The sequence below is a fragment of the Desarmillaria tabescens genome (genome assembly GCF_030435595.1).
Source record: "Desarmillaria tabescens strain CCBAS 213 chromosome Unknown EV420scaffold_40, whole genome shotgun sequence".
NCBI classification, from domain to species: Eukaryota; Fungi; Basidiomycota; class Agaricomycetes; order Agaricales; family Physalacriaceae; genus Desarmillaria; species Desarmillaria tabescens.
Genome location: NW_026848339.1, coordinates 309,719 through 326,237, shown reverse-complemented (window position 1 = coordinate 326,237; position 16,519 = coordinate 309,719). Strand labels below are relative to the sequence as shown.

General features: G+C 48.2%; 6 protein-coding genes across 6 annotated transcripts; 4 read left to right on the top strand and 2 right to left on the bottom strand.

Moving 5' to 3' along the window:
• Positions 1-149: 149 nt before the first annotated feature.
• Positions 150-624, top strand: EV420DRAFT_1566487 (uncharacterized protein). The gene is made up of 3 exons (XM_060474069.1): positions 150-394; positions 445-552; positions 602-624. The coding sequence occupies exon 1, from the start codon at positions 198-200 to the stop codon at positions 360-362; it is 165 nt and encodes a 54-aa protein (XP_060326696.1). The 5' UTR covers positions 150-197; the 3' UTR covers positions 363-394; positions 445-552; positions 602-624.
• A 1,480-nt stretch (positions 625-2,104) lies between these two features.
• Positions 2,105-3,476, top strand: EV420DRAFT_1483390 (uncharacterized protein; the record flags this gene model as incomplete). The annotated part of the gene is made up of 7 exons (XM_060469974.1): positions 2,105-2,236; positions 2,317-2,461; positions 2,524-2,563; positions 2,609-2,732; positions 2,886-2,931; positions 3,192-3,329; positions 3,427-3,476. 7 exons carry the CDS (start codon positions 2,105-2,107, stop codon positions 3,474-3,476), a joined length of 675 nt encoding a protein of 224 aa, XP_060326695.1.
• Positions 3,477-5,818: 2,342 nt separating this feature from the next.
• On the top strand, positions 5,819-6,662 carry EV420DRAFT_1647258 (uncharacterized protein; the record flags this gene model as incomplete). Its single annotated transcript, XM_060478022.1, has 3 exons — positions 5,819-5,890; positions 5,942-6,069; positions 6,119-6,662. The coding sequence occupies 3 exons, from the start codon at positions 5,819-5,821 to the stop codon at positions 6,660-6,662; spliced, it is 744 nt and encodes a 247-aa protein (XP_060326694.1).
• Positions 6,663-8,139: 1,477 nt separating this feature from the next.
• On the top strand, positions 8,140-9,491 carry EV420DRAFT_1647257 (uncharacterized protein; the record flags this gene model as incomplete). Its single annotated transcript, XM_060478021.1, has 2 exons — positions 8,140-8,158; positions 8,215-9,491. 2 exons carry the CDS (start codon positions 8,140-8,142, stop codon positions 9,489-9,491), a joined length of 1,296 nt encoding a protein of 431 aa, XP_060326693.1.
• Positions 9,492-10,476: 985 nt separating this feature from the next.
• On the bottom strand, positions 10,477-12,838 carry EV420DRAFT_1566470 (uncharacterized protein). Its single transcript, XM_060474068.1, has 4 exons — positions 12,753-12,838; positions 12,614-12,701; positions 10,917-12,553; positions 10,477-10,868 (listed from the first exon to the last, which is right to left on the bottom strand). The coding sequence occupies exon 3, from the start codon at positions 12,546-12,548 to the stop codon at positions 10,917-10,919; it is 1,632 nt and encodes a 543-aa protein (XP_060326692.1). The 5' UTR covers positions 12,549-12,553; positions 12,614-12,701; positions 12,753-12,838; the 3' UTR covers positions 10,477-10,868.
• Positions 12,839-13,549: 711 nt separating this feature from the next.
• Positions 13,550-15,581, bottom strand: EV420DRAFT_1566466 (uncharacterized protein). Its single transcript, XM_060474067.1, is given in 4 exon segments — positions 13,550-15,303; positions 15,401-15,452; positions 15,464-15,466; positions 15,507-15,581. 1 exon segment carries the CDS (start codon positions 15,295-15,297, stop codon positions 13,681-13,683), a length of 1,617 nt encoding a protein of 538 aa, XP_060326691.1. The 5' UTR covers positions 15,298-15,303; positions 15,401-15,452; positions 15,464-15,466; positions 15,507-15,581; the 3' UTR covers positions 13,550-13,680.
• Between the last annotated feature and the right edge of the window lie 938 nt (positions 15,582-16,519).

Below are 16,519 nucleotides of genomic sequence, written 5' to 3'. Positions count from 1 at the left end.
TGGTATTGGTAAGTCTATCGCGACTGGCGCAATGGTTCTGGATCTCGTTGTCCCTCCTGCTATGCATGAAGTCCGCCCAGTCGTCAGGCTCGGTATGTGGATCGTGTTGTACGGTGCGCCAGAACAGCTCCCGTTTTTCCGAAGCCTTCCTGTCATCGTAGCGGAATTTTCCCAGGAGGGTTAACAGGTACCACCTGATGTATTCGCTGGTATTGAGAGTCGGCGCATCGTCTGGGACCCCGGTGGCGACATTGGGTTTATTATTCAAGATCGAAAGCAAGCGCCGATTCGAACCAAAAGGATGTGTAGGCGGCTCGTGGTTCGGTTCGATAGGAATATTACTCCTCCAGGCTATAAATTGATCGGTTATGGTGGAATGATTCCTCTACAACCAATGAGTACCCCAGTTTGTGCAATTGAACGAAGCACTCACCAAAACCTCACCTTCGCAGGCGAGTAACATCACATCCCTCTCATTCAACGAGGTTTCCAGGGCGCTCTCCCTTAAAGATACGACGTTTTCGTAGCCGAAGACGTCGATCTGCGATGTGGCGGTCAGTGGCGACTCCTCAACGTACACGATCGTACTCACCAAAGTGTAGGTCCAATCTTGCACCTCGGACACCGGTACCTCCCATTCCTCCATTTCACGAGATGAGTTCATATTTGAAGTTTACAGGTGAGTGTTTGTAACTTTGTGGATGTTGGACCAATTACAAATCATGAGCTCTGAAGGCTGAGCCTTTGTTTTGTTTTTGGACGCCCGGCAAGCCACAGTCAAAGTACCTCCTTCGTCGTCGAATATTAAGTGTTTAGACTGATCGTTCTCGCTTAGTTTGGTGTAAATTATTGCTTGGTGCAGCAATGAAAAATTTTCCGCGCTCGAATTATATCCTGGACCGGCTCGCCACAGTGATAGATGCGATTAAGACCGTCTCATATCCATATTTCCTCGAGAGTGGCCCTTCTGGTCTTCTCTTTCGCCATCAGCCAATTAAACAGCGCAGTAATGGACCCGGAGTCTAATCCTGTGGCGCAGTGTCGACCTTGCTTCAAACGTCAACTGCACAAAGTACGTGTTCAGCTTGATTTATTTCGACTCGTAACTGAAAGAAATACTGCAGAAACCTCAGGTTCCACTCGCATAATTCAGAGACAGATCTCCAACTTGTCTCGTTGAAAAGTTTCATGCCAGAGATTGCTCGCTAAAATGGCCTGACTTCTTGGTGTAATGCTTACTACAATTGAATATTTCTTTACTGTATGTTCAGGTGGTGGCCGACCCCTGGTGATTTGTGCGTCTCTAGTCGCGAGGCTTGTTTGTTGCTCCCCTTTCGAATGGCTCATCAATATTGACAACAGCGATGATGGGACCTTCGAATCTCAATAATTGTACGCATTACTTACTGCTCCATATCTTAGAACCAGTTGTTGTCTTTGGACTGGTTAGTATCCCCTCATATATACATCACACGCGTACATCGAACAAAGTGTTACGGCTATTTTCAATCGACGAGCCACGGCATCTGCATATGCAGTACGAACTGCCAGCGGCTATTGCCTTAATCTCAGACACAGAACCGTTCGCTGTGGCTTGGAAGTCGCCAATCTTTCTCTTTTCAGGAAAATTCACCTTGTACAGCGATCGACAAATTCACGGAATGGCCACCGCTGAGCCAAAGTGATTGAATCAATGGCCTTGGCTCGTGAATATGCGGTGTATCATTTCTCGCCTCACAACACAGGTTGCATTGGCGCTCTCCATCCAGCCTAGATTTCATCACTCAAGGCAATATTCTTTTGAGGCTTAGCTCTTGAAATGAATGTTGCCCTGCTTTTTCATTACCGAATGCCTCCCGATCTCATGTCGGGATTTGTCTTACTCTAAATGCTTCGCCCTTCAGCTGTGTATCGTCGTAAGTACATACAAATGTGTATAAAGAGGCTGCAAAGAGGCGTCCATTCTCCAGACAAACTCTCCGCCCTTGTTTACCCACTTTTGTCTACTCGTTTTCATTTAACTCATTCGTCATCATGCTCTTCTCACTCACCTCATTCGCCCCTCTTGCTGCCCTTGTCGTCCCCGGCCTCTCCGCCACTATCAATGCCCGCCAGCCGGAAACAGGAAACAACACCATCTAAGGAAGGGACTACTATGGTTCTTACGCTCCATGGAAGCCGTCTTGGACCTGGCCAGGAACGGACAAGCATTGTCCAACAGACGTTCCAGAGTATTGTCCTTACCTAGATGACGTACGTTATTCCTCCTGCTTCTCTTCTCCTGGTTCTGATTAGCTCCGTACAGCCTGTTTGTAGATTCGAATGCCCCTCCCAATGGCCCTATTGAATAAGTGCACCTGGGAGCCTGTGTTCGTCGACAGGTATGACTGGAAAGGCTGGAAGCCCGGCAAACGTGACCCATTCTCCTGCGGATACGTCGACAAGGTGACCTATGAGATTGGTACGCGTGTCTTCTTTCATGATCTAGGGTATCTCTTTACCTATTACTACGCAGACTGCAAGGACCTTTGCTTGGCCCACGACAATTGCAACTCTTGCCAAGGTGTGTATCTGAAGCTCGTCTTCTTTTGACTGTTTATTGGCGAAGGTCTTTCGTTCTAATCTATACGCTTGAGGAAGCGGCCGAACAATTTATCTGCGCCCTCTTCGAGGAGGCCGCCGACATCACCACCTGGGAGGACGACTGTGAGGATGACTGGGTCGACGATTGGGTGTATTACAGTTCTTCATACTGGAACGTCTATTACTAGGCAGCGTGAGGCTTATATTGACTCGGACATGTACAATTATTTTTGTAGAGCGCTTACCATGTGTAGTCAGCCCTATCACAGAAATGGATTGGGCTTGCTGTGTATCACTTGTAGGTTCTGATATTGAAGTCAACGCCAAAACATAACTACACTCCCACTCGTAAATCCCGAAAAGATACTACGCATGTCCTACACCTCATTCAGTGACCTAAGTCTACCGAAGTGCAAAACCGATCTTCTTCAGGTTGTCGCCGCTGACTTAGTTCCGTGTGTGAAGATCTGAAGTACGAGTTGCGATGCATCACGAATGCATGCTTAATGACCATTGACCGTCAATGGAATGAGAATATCTTGGCATACTGATCATATCAAGGCTTTAACTGAGCTGCGTTCATTACTCGAGTTTCACATCTATCGAAGATATACCACCCCGGGCCTTATACTTCAAGAACATTGTCAACTGGGACGTGCTAGACTCCTTGCTCATATTTGCGACCTTACACGTAACACCCGACTTAGAAGAGGGCTTGGAGGAGGGGATGGTTGGAAAACCGGAAGGTATATATCACAGGAATGACGGGGCCAATGTAGACAGTCTTGGCTATGTTCATGGTTGGTCATGAAATTTCTCGTCGAAGCGCTGAAGACATTGCAGATGATGGGCGCGATAAGACGGAGGGCTCCGTCGACGGTAGCGGGTCATGAATAGCATTCTTATACAATAATTGCCATTTCCTTCAGCCCATCTCGGGCGTCAACGAGTCGTCTGGATCATGAAATGCGATGTACTCGATGCTATGATGACCGTGACATCAGCACGCAGGCTATCCGACTGTCGTGGCCAAGATACATTTGTACCCATCAGCATCATATCCATACCTTTTGCTTTCTTGGAAGCCTCAATCCACTCTATCTTCCATCAAATGTTGAAGGTTTTTAATACCTGGGATCCTAGTACTATGTTCCTTTCGAGTCGACACCTCATAGGAAGCGTACTTCCATCGGTCCGGGGTATCTCAAGCTGCCAGGTATTTTATTAGCATTGGCCTTCCTTCGGCGACGCAGCAATGCATTGATTTCAGCTTTGACATTCGTCTTGAAGAGATTTTTTCCCATGTCCAGCCCAGTATAAAGCGACAAAGGCTCGGTCAAAATAGGGACGATTCTTTCTTTTTCCCTCCTGGAGGCCTTGATGTTCACTAGGACTGATACCGAGTCTGCTATCCCAGAGTTAACCAACAGCGAGCTCAAGTCCATATATCAAGCGCTGGACATACGACTAAATAGCACGATCCTCTTTGCGTTATTGCATGGTATACCATCTGGTTATAATAGATTGTCTGCACATCAACTCATTTCCTAGGATTCTTCACCGGGGTTCTAACTTCTGGTAATGACCTTGTGGACCATTGGTTTATATCTTCTGCATCTATCGGTCTTACTCCTTCTGATTTGCGATTATACATGTGTAGTTCAAAGCAAAACACGTCTACGGGGTCAAGCAGCTTATATCCTCGTAGTCGTCATCTTGCTTCTATATATTTTCGCAACTGTCGACGCTGTCAGCACCTGGATATATTTGATTCAATCATTCATCATGAATGGGCAAAGCTTTCTGGACGACATATCTCACCGAAATATCTGTGCCGATTTCCATCCTCCAGGGATTTATAGCTTGCTTGAGCTCTATCCTTCTTGACACCTCTCTGGTATGACCTTCTCCTTTTTATGTGTATTATTAAATAATTCACTTACAATAATCTAGATTTGGCGCTGCTGGACTGTGTGGGGACGGTCTTGGCGTGTCGTACTAGTTCCGACCATTTGCACCATTCTGAGAGTCGGTAAGTCTCTATTAGTAATTCTCCATTATACACTGATACGATTTTGTCTTGAATTCCTCATTAAAAACTCAGTCAGTAGGATGACTGTATTATGTATTAGCTGGTTGGGAATCAACCCGCTGCCATCGATCCTTTACGATCTCAGCTCTGTCAATTGGGATGTTTTTTATTCTTCGCTCGGTTTGGGTACCTTGCTTTGGTGCACAATCTTCATCGTGTACCGTATCCTCAAAATTTGTGGAATCGCCACAGGGATCCGCAGGTATCACAAAACAATAGAGGTCATTGTGGACTCCGCCTCTCTTCACTCTGCCGTAATCATCGTTCTGTTGGTGTTTCAAGTTCGCAATGAGCAGATTGGGTATTATCTGGATGCCATAGCCACCGAGACGAGGGTAATTACATCCCGTATCCGTTTCCAACACAAAATTTACTAAAATGCCCTTTCTCAGGGAATTGTGCCCACAATTCTAGTCGGCCGTGTTGCAGCAGGGTATGCGCGCCCAGACGATAACTGGGGTGAATCAAGAAGCGCAGTGTCGTCGCTTGAGTTCAGAAATCATTCCATCAGCCAGGATAGTAGCCCCGAATAGATGTTGGAAACAACTTGTCCTTGCGTGCAACGTTGGACATGGAGGAAGGTCTGCCGGAACGGAATCTCACAGAACAGGACCACGAGGTGGCAGGAATTGCGTAGTATTCATGTCTGGTTGCTGATTTTTGAAATTTTTTTGAATTATGGAGTTTTTGTTCTTACCAGCACGTGGGACATTTGACGCGGACGCCCGGATCCTTCATATCGTGCAAGCCGAAAAGGCCCACCATCGCGAGGCCATTTGCGATAATCATCCAACAATATATTTGTAGATACATTGCCATGCGGCCCATCTGGGCCGACGAGAGCGATGACAAGACCTTCGTACCCGAAAGACGAGCTTCCATGGAGGGTCGTTTCTCAGCTTCCTCCGCTGTTCACATCCCAAGTGCCATCGTCGCCACTACAAAGGGAAAACATGCTCTTCGAAGAACCATGTACTGTGAAGAGGATACTCAGCTCACTGTATTAGATGCAGTAGGGGATCACCGTACCTCGTTTCTTCTAGATAGCCAAAAACAAAAACAAGGACAGACGCGTTCAGGGCTCGGAATTTGTCATCCGTCACGGCCACCACAAGTTGAACTCGAACTCTCAAAACTTCCGACATGAATGCGAACATGAACTCATATCACATTGAAGAGGACGAAATGCTCATCTCCGAGAGAATCTACACTCTGGTGAGTACGATTGTATTCGTGATGCTAATAGCCACACTCACCGACTTGCAGGTCGCCAGAGTTGGAGTGGCAGGAGCCATAGAGATGGTGCAGGGAATGGCAGGGAACGCAGTAACATCTGCAGACGGCTTGGACCTTCGCATCATTGAGAAAGTCCTGGTGAGCATGCTGACACAGTCGTCAAGAAACGGGAAGCTCACTCATAACAGGACAATTATGCCACTACAGGATATGGTCCATTCGAAGCGACTCAGTCCCCTCAACGTACTTAACGGGCTCCCGACTACGACGGCTCGAGTCATGGGTATTCATCGCGAGGTGCCATCCCACCGACCCCGCCGCCTTCGATGCCTGGATCGTCTCTATCTTTCTCCGAGAGAGCGTCGACACCACCTATCAGCATCCAGGGTGGAGATACGCGCGAAAACGAGTTCCACGGCGCATTCCACCCGGAGATCCCGCTGCCTTCGATGCCTGGATCGTCTCCTTCATAAAGCGCAACAAGGTTGACAAGACCCGCCATCGCGACGCTGTTCGCGATGAACAACAGAACAACATATTCATAGATACACTGTCCAGTGGCTCATCGGGGTTGGCGACAGCGATGACAGGTCCCGCGTACCCTCAACCTACCCTCCCATGGTGGATCGTTCCTCCGGGACTTCCTCGTCCGTTCCATATTCCGACCCCCCTCATCGCCACCATGGTCCCCGGATGGCTCAATAACGGAGAGCCTTCCGTTATGTTCATGTCCCGTGCGCATATGTCGTAGTTGGGTACCAACATCGAGCTGTGTCTACACTGTACAGGCTTCATTCAGTTTCTTTTAATGAAAAACCCTTAATACTCACTTTTCAAAGCCTGCAAGCCTATGAGTACTCCGAGCAAACCTTTAGGTATGTTTTACATCAGGATTGCTGATGACGAGCACTGGAGACAGTGGTCTCGCTGGTCCTCTCATCATTGGCAGTTCTTCATTAGGAAAAATTATCAGAGAATGTCGTAGACGACGATGGTGACGAGGCACAGAGCAACGACGGGGGTCTGATGTGGTGGTAGAAGGGAAAGACCGGAAGACGGTATGTCACGCCGTCACGATCTCTCTTTGCCTTCGACCTCCACATCCGCGACGACTCGATACCTTTCCTAGAATTGGTCTCTTCCTGCCCCATTGAAGCTCTTGCAGATTCAAGCTAGTCCTTTATCGTTTCGAAGAGGGAAAGGTAAGCCATTTATCTCCTATCGTTTTCACTTACCGAGCAAAATCGTTGTGCAGAACCTTTCTCTCGAGCGATTTTATTTCATCTGGGCCCAAAGTGCTCCTTATGTATGCGACGTGGAGCTCGTCGCTCCAACGGAGAGTGATACCTATGTACCCTGTATTGGACCTACATCGGAGCGTCGGCTAGCATATACCGACATGGAGACCTGTTTCTCGTCGCCAAACGCCTCTTTTATCGCCAGGATGGGCTGCCGTATCATTCATCATGCGAATAGCAGAGAGGGCACAACTTGACAAGAAACGGTACGTTTTCTGTCCCAGGTCGTGTTTTGTAATATAACGGCGTCTAGATCCTCTTTCCTCTTATCGGCCCAAGATATATGCCGAAGGCAGCCGAGGGCACGTACAAGTGCATATAAAGAGAATGCAAGGATACGAGGTGCGTTTCTCCTACTTCATCACGGTCTTCCAATTCTGACTGCATTATATAGAGCGCAAGAGCACCGCAACGACCCATTGACATTATCAAGGGAAAGCCGTCCAATTTTACTTTGAAAATTGCGTTTTATTTGGATGACGAGTCTGCGGGGTGGCATGCCTTATGATCCTGCAACTCAAGCCAGCGACTGCGGGACTGGCCACAAGACCTGGCTTCAAGCATAATGTGGAACAAGTACACGCGGCCGAACCCAGGTGCGACACAAAGGATCTCGTTCCCGGACCATAATCTGAGATACTTGACAGGCCTATTTGGTGTGAACAAAGGTACAGCCGTCGGTGATAGCGACGTAGCTGTGCAGGTGTCGCTTTGTCCAAACATCAACTTCTGAACACGGATGGCCTCCCCTTGCCCTGACACGGTCGAGTTACTACCAGGGGAAGTGGGAAATACAAGTGTTCCGAAAAAAATGCGATGAAAGGAGGATCACAGTACAATGTAAGTCGAATCCTTTGTGTCTGGTATTTGTTATTGACGATGCTTATAAGAATCGGTTCTTGTCAGTTTCGATGATCCCCTTCAGCAAACATGGCTACCCTCCAGCCAAGTCAGTATCCAACTTTTACGCCACCTTAGTATGGCTTACTGACAATCCTCATACAGGCGACGCATACATATTAGCCCTTCCAAACGAAGTCCTCGAACAAGTACTGTCGCCAGAGGTACGAGAAGAAAGTCATTACATCAACACAAAGATAGGGATTAGTGCCCTCTGCTCCGTTTGCAAACGTTTTCGCGATGTTTTCCTTTGGCGCCTTTACCACACCATCCGTTGTCATGATATACGTGACGTGAGGCCTTTCCTTGAGGTGCTTCCCTTCCAGGGCGCCCGACACATCGTCCACCTCGACCTCGTGCTTTTCCCCATCGACAACTTAGCAGGTTACGATCTACTCAGCATGCTCTACTTGTTCCTTCTTTCGACGAAGGAACTTAAATCCCTTCGATCTCTCCGCCTTGACATCCATCCAACCCCAAGAAGTGTGAACAACCATGGTGTTACCGTCCCAGCGGCCGTTGAACGGGCCCCCGCTGATCCAATGCCTTTGTCGTCAGAAGTCGTTAATGCCTTCAATTCGGTATTGCGAAGCCTTCCTGAACAACTTCGCTCATTGTCATTGAGCGGATTTTGTTTGGAAGACGCCACAGCAGGTTTAGCGGCCGCCAAATTTCCTTCTCTACGCGCCCTCTCTCTCGACCTCGACGGAACGGATGAACCGTATGATCTGAGTTATCCTCCCTTCTTGCAAGGGATGCCTCTCCTGAAAAGCATCGAGCTCCCTGTACAGTGGTGTCCTCGTGTGAAGTGGTTCAGACAGGCATTTGATGGACGCAGTTTCAAGCGTATCAAGATCGGATTCACCGGAGACATTTTCGCCGCCGAAAAGCATATGAATCATGGCGACTCGTTGTGCGCATGGAACCAGTGTATCGTTACCTTGCTCAAGCAATCTTCCTCCATCCTGAAGAGTCTCAACATTGGGACGATATCCCTCACCATTCCTCGCAACTCGGTCTTCCCGGTATTGACCTCGCTCACTATTGTCGATATCGAGTTTGGCCCCGAAGCTGATAAGGAGCTCAAGGCGCTCCTGATGCCTTTCGTTCGCTCTCCGCTCGAATCGTTAAAGATCCTGGAGTGCCACGATCCTCCGGATGTGTTGATAAATCTCATCGACGGGTATTGGCCAAAGCTGAAGAAGCTTAGTGTGTCGAAGCTCACTACGTACAGGGACAAGTACGATCCTCCTGGCGTTGGTCGTCCGTACCCACGTCCTTTGGGATATGATGCTCCTTGGGATCCAGTGAGCCGGAGGAAGCTTGAAGCGATCTGCGAACAACGCGGAGTGCGTGCATCGCTGGATTGGGGATATTTGTAGAAGTTTGAGAGAGCATTTACATTGGACTTCCTCGTCAGCAAGTATGAATCTGTATAATGTCTATCCAATAATGTCTGATAACAGCAACAAAGATGAGGATTCTATCTACTACCGTTCGTTCATACAGTGATATACAGTCCGACATTCCTCCAAGGTATGTAGTTCGTCGCTATCGCTCTCCGTGATCAACTCGCTATGTTTGACACTGTCCGTGTCCGTGCCTGGCTCGTCGATGTCACTGTCCGTGTTTATATTCGACTCGTCGTTGCTATCCAGATCACTATCCGCGCTAGCGAGCACCACCATCATATCTTCCGCGTTCTGCTCCCAGGCCAGCTGAGGTTGGGTACGCTCCTCTCGAGGGGGGATATCTGCGTTTCGTTGTAGGGCTGCGCGATAGGCAGCCTCGTTGAACGCGTCGTCGTAGAGGTCCCATTCGGGTGACCATGCCTTGTTGGGAATGTTATAGAACTTGATCTGGGAGGTAAGGGCTGCGGCCTGCGCCATGACAGTCTGAAATGTGTGTTGAGCGCCTACGGGTAGATTAAACCAGATGAAATCTCGCGACTTACCGCCGGTTCCTTGGGTTGGTAAGTAGGAGGAAGAATGAAGTGCCACTTTGCTGCGGGGTTCTGCCAGATCGATAATGGGATGGGAGACATTGTTAGGGAGGACGCGTCTTTGGGTTGAGGTGGTTTATGGGAAAGGGAAAGGGAGAGAAAGTGAAAGAGAAAGGGCGAAGACCTTCAGGGTCGGGCTGTGCTAACGGTCAACTATGTTCCTTTGTTCTTTTTGCCACCCCGGAGATATCGGGTGCTATTGCCTTTTGTGTTAGGAGAAGGTCAAATCCTGGTTAAGTGACTTTATGTTGTAATTCTAGTGGGTTGAATAAAATCTATGACCATCCGAGGTATAAGAACGAGGCATAGCATGCTTGAGGTCTTTCCCAACGTCGGCATCTCTTGGAACAAAATTTCATTATGGAGTCTAATAGTTCATTATCGATTCTTTGCAAGGCCATTCGGAATAAAAACGAATACTGGATACGCCTACTATCGTCATCCAACGTATGCCAGGTACAAAACGTCCGTGCCTACGGTCAGCACCGAACTCCCGACCAGGCCGATTTTGAGTGACTAGTCTCGGAGATGGTTTCAGCAAGGTGGCGTGATCGATGACGATGACTGGAGCAGAGGAAAATACTAAACACGGGTCGTCCATACAAACAACACTCGACTGATGGCGGGGAATTGTATCTCTCAAGGTCATTCTCATCATTGGGTGTAGCTGGAGGACGAAAATGCTCTTGAATCATTGCTGAAGATAGAAGTGAGTTTGAGATGTTAAGGCGGCGGTCTGAGGGTGAAAGCAAGCAATCTATCTGAATATTCAGTCACGTTTAAACGAGACATCGCGTCCTCTTACTCATATCTTCTTCGTCCAAGCGTATTTATGATATTCGACCTTCAAACCGTCTATCTCAAGTACCTTCAGGTGCAATAGAGCATAAGGATGCATGGGTGAATTTGGATAGCACACCGTCAGGGACTTTAGTAGCGCAACTTCACCATCAGAATCCCGCCGCCAGAATACCATGTCCAAGAACGGGTCTTCAGCGAAAGAAATTTCCATATAGTCGTCCCAAGACGTATCGTCGCGAACGTATAATTCCTCCAAGCGAGGTGCAAGACACGAAGCGCCGTCCAATGAGAGCGCATCGAACACATGCCAAGCAGAGACCATATCTACCCGAAAGGATAATGATGTAAGGGTGCTTGAGCAGGCTTCGAGAATGGGCTGGAGTTCCGACCATGGAAGTGCTGGGACTTCGAGATATAGGCTGCGAAGCGGACAGCGCGATTCTCGAAATAGCTTAGCGATATGATGGTATCCACCAGAACGTATTCGCTCGATACGAAAAACCTCCAACGCCGGCAGACGAAGGTCTCGTATGCAGTGGATGTCGGTGTAGAGAGAGAGCGTGTGCAGGTTGGTATGAGTGAATGGCACAGAAAGATGGGACAAAGGAGGGACAAAGTACATGTTCAACGTCGCTGTAATAAGCCGTGATGACAAAATGAAAAGTATCAGACACTCGAAATAGTGCGATATATCTCCGGTGAACGACAGTAACTGGGGAAAGGGGAGTCTAAGATGAAAGATGCTTATCCCGTGAAGCGATACCTCTTGTAGATGGGGTGCCTTGGAGAAGCCATTGATGGGTGGTGACGTAGTAGTGGAACGCGGGTCCCTAGGAAGGCTATGATAGTGAGAGATATCGTCGATCGCGATGGACAGTCTTTTGAGGCCCGGGAATTCGCAAGAAATGGTGGATAGCATGTTTAGAGCTTCTTCGTTGACAGTAAAGTCAAGGTCAGTGCAGCGGGTAAAATGGGGAAGGAGTATCTCATGATGCTTCTGGATATCGTATGAAGATGACAGTGCGACGCGGAGTGGATACTGATTAGAACGTGTCAGATACTCTTGGAGAAGTGTCGCTTTATTTTCGGTGAAAGGCACACCGTCTATCATCAGAAGATCCGGGTCATCTTCAATGAAAACAGATGTCCAGAGACTCGGCATTGATAAAGCGACTGACCGCCAAGCACGACAGACGTGACTGATCACCCAGTTTGGACTGTGTTTGACGTCTAGGACGTCGTACTCTGCCAAGCCGAGGTTGCCGGTCACGACGAGTTGGAAGATCTCGATGAGAATCTCAACGGGAAGGGAAGATAAGGCTGAGTCATTGTATGGTTCACAATGGAAGAAGTGTTCTTCTTCGGAGCTTGTTGGAGGTAAGGTAGTAAGTAGTGCGGTCTGAAATGTGAGGAACGCCCATGATTCCTCTCGTCGATACTGTGAGACTGACGGAAGACGGTCCAAAACCACGAGGTCGTCGTTGAGTGAGGAATTATTTTTTCTGAGATCGGAGATGTCCTTCTGTGATAGCAAACCGTTGGATCCGAGAGTTTTTTCGTACGAAAGGGCATTGTTCTTGGCGACTCTCGACATTGTAGTAAGGGCCTTGACCACCTGAGAACTGGGGGTTTCCATTCCAGCTTGGTAAAAAGAGAAATATGAGTAAATCAAGGACGGAAAAGCGGCTTCGAATATCGTACTGAGTATGCGTGATGTAAAATCTTGAAAATCCGGTAAAAGTAGAGTTAATTCTGCAATCACTAGCAGCTGTGGCTAGTAGATATTCCGCTAGATAGACATATTCAATCGAGCGAGAATAAAGGCCACAGTTAATATTACCAGTAGCCAGCCGAAGGCGCGCACTGAGCACAGAACAGATTGCTTCCAGATAACGTGCCGGCCAAGTACTGCCAGCAGATGCTCAGTGCTGGTTACACCGCCACAGACTCGGACCGCAAGTACGAACGGTAACGCTGCACGTGTGTCGTGACAGGCATTCGGAGCTGTCACAACTACTCTGAGCAGAACAAGAACCACAACCAGACTCGCCTGTTGATTTGGCGGTTATCACGATGTTGCATCACATTTCGACTACCATCAGGTAGACGAACGGGCTCTTAAGTCATTGGTGAAGTCCAAGGACTGATATTTTAATTTTTAAGCGGCAGTCGGAGGAACAACGGAACATACTGTACAATTTCGACCTTACCTTCACGGTTTGTGACATGTTATGCCACATCTTCAGCCGGACAGATCTTCACAGATGGCTGAGACAGGGTATGGTCATCTTCATGTTGTAGGATCTTCATCACTGTCATGTTTTTGTGGTTATATGCTGCGACTGAGCAACTAGGGCATGAGTTCAATCCTTCTTAATTGTACTTTTTCACTCCCAGTGGTGACGTCGTGGATCGCTGGATTCACCAGACGGGCCGGATGTTGGCAAGAGAACAGGTCACGGGGTTGTCGAGGCCGCATCATAAAACCGAATCGCTGGTACGACGGAAACATCTGGGAACGCGCGTAGACACTCAGGACATGTGTATTTTGTTATTCCTTGCTCAAAAAGGGCACTAATTTAGAACCTTCTTTCGTCCCTTCACTGAGAGCTGTGACATGCTATCAGGTATGCATATCTTCATTTCACAAGCCTCTGTGACACGTTATGTGAACTTAAGGTCGAAATTATACAGTAGTAGCAACGCAATATTTACTCAGTCACTTATGGCAAGAGAGCTACGTATTATACACGATATATCGCATTTATTCATATCATCTTCGTCCAAGCATAACCATGAAATTCGACATTTAGACTATCTTCTTCTAGCTCCTGCAGCTTCCTCAGAGCTTCATCCGGCCTGGGTGAATAAGGCGCACACATTGTCAACGATTTCAGCTGTGTGACCCTTTTAGAGTACCACCGCCAGAACACCATACTAAAGAAGGTGATTTTATGGAAAGAAGCTTCAAATCCTTTGTTCAAGGAGTAATCATCGTCGCGAATGCATAATTCTTTCAAGCAAGGTGCGAGATAGGAAGCACCGTTGAATGCGAGCGCGTCGTGCACCTGCGATGCTGAACTATTGTTAACCCGAATGGATAGCGATGTGAGAGTGCTCGAGCACTCTTCGATGATGGGCTGGAGCTCTGACCACGGGAGCGCCGGAACTTCTAGATATAGGCTACGAAGAGGGCAGCCCGATTCTCGAATGAGCTCGGCGATATAACAATGGTGTCCACCCGAGTAGATTTGCTGGATACGAAAGACCTCCAGCGATGGAAGACGAAGGCCTCGCAGACACTCGATGTCGGTATAAAGTGAAAGGGTGTGAAGTTTGACATGTATGAGTGGCTCAGGAAGAATGATGAAAGTGGCGGCGGCACATAACACGTTTAACGTCGCCGTGATAAGCTGTGGTGCGGATGAGAAGAGTAGCTTATACTCGGAATATCGATATATATCCCCGGTAAAGGACTCTAACTTGGTCAGAGGGAGCTCAAGATACGAGATGCCTACGCCCTGAAGTAGCACGTCTCTCAGACACGGTGCTTTACCAAAGCTACTGATGAACGGTAGCCCACTCAAACTCGGGGAAAGCCCAGGTTGGATATCGTTGAAAACATAACGCCCCTCGACAACGACGGTTAGTCTTCTGAGACTCGAAAATCCGCTGGAAATGGCGAAAAGTAAGTCTAGAGTTTCATCAGTGATTGTGAGATCAAGGTTGGTGCAGCGAGTGAAATGGGGCGAGAGTATCTCGAGATGTTTTTGGATATCGTACGAGGACGACAGTGTGATGCGGAGTGGTTTCTGATTGGAGCGCGAGAGGTACTCCTTAAGATGCATCGCTTTATCGTCGGTAAAAGGATCATCTATGAGAAGATCATCTTCAATGGAGACGGATGTCCAGAGGTTCGGTGTTGATACAGCTACCGACCGCCAAACACGACAAACATGGCTGATCACCCAGTTTGAACTGTGCTTGACGTCCAAGTCGTCATACTCTGAGCCGTCCACGGCAAATTGGAAAATGGCGGTGAGGATCTCGACGGGAAGGGAAGATAAAAGTGTGTCGTTGTATGGTTGGCAGTGGAAAAAGTAGTGTTCTTCGGGGCTGGTTGGAGGTAAATGTGTGAGGAGTGCGGTCTGAAATATGATGGACGCCCGTATTTCCTCTCGTCGACGCGGTACGACTGATGAAAGCCAATCCAGAACTGCGAGGTCGTCGTTGAGTGAGGAGGTATTTTTTCTGAGGCCGGAGATGTCTTTCTGCGACAGCGAACCGTTGTTACCGAGGGTTTTTCCATATGAAAGGGGACCGCTCTCGGCGTCTCTCGACAGTATGGTAAGGGCCTTGACCACCTGAGAACTGGGTGATTCCATTCTAGCCTAAAAATGATTAAATCCAGGATGAGAAAACGGCTTCGAATATCGTACTGTGTATGCTTGTTGCTAAAAAAAAATCGGAGGAAGTAGAGTTAAGAAGTTTTGCCGTCAGTGGCAGGCCTCGCTGTGGCTAGTAGACTCGGATATTCGTGGTACTAGATAGACATATTCAATCCGAGAATAAAGCCTATAGGAGATGAGATTACCTTTTAATAACCAGCCCAGGGCGCGTACTGAGCACAGAACAAATTGCTTTCAGATGACGTACCGGCGCAAGACTGAGTGTAGAGTTGGTTGCACCGCCACTTGTGACTTGCGGAAGTACGCACGGTAACGCTACACGTGTGTCGTGACAGGCGTTCGGAGCCGTCACAACTTTTCTGAACAGAACAAGAACACAACAAGATTTGCCTGTTGATTTGGCAGTCATCACGGCGTTCCGTCGCATTTCGACTACTGTTCCCCTAAATAGCGCCAACCATGCCTCTAGATAACGGGTGTTCGTCTCTCATTCTTGATCTCTTCGGAAGCGTCTCGTTATCTAGTAGTAGCGACTTTGTCCGAATGTGAAAGGTTTCCCTCGACCAGTGGTCGACTGCCACAATTATATCTTGCTTCGTCCTCGTCTCTTGCGGCTCTGATACTCTTCTTAGTAACCCACATGTATACCTGGCACACGTTCCCTACTCCTGGTCACCTGGCGTTGTTATTTCAACTGCATGACACGCCACACACCCAGGAACCTAAATATGGGATTACAGGAAGAGATAGAGACGCTCATGAGCGAGTGGATCGTTCTTATCGTGCCGTACTAATGCAGAGGCCATGAAAAAGTATAAAGGGATGAGGAGCAGCTCTGCATTTCTCAGTCAAGTCGCCCTTGACCACCACTTGGGCTTCAAGCTTCAGCTTTAACTTGCAAGTGATACCCTCCTCTATATTTTATACCACTTTCCTTAATCCAGGTATGCTGCTTATTTCTTTTCCGACGAAAAGTTCGCTCAAATATTCGAGCAGCAATCATCATGTCTTTCGATATGTTCTCACTCATGCAACGCAGAGCTCAGGGACGCAGAGGAGGTGCAGGAGCTCAAGGATCCGGATTCGGAATGCCAGGCGGTTTTTCGAATTTATTTTCTGCTGGTAGCGGTACATCCGGCCTTGGGCTTGACCCCAAGGCATTTACCGCGTTTCCCATGGCGCCTTCGTCGTTTTCCCC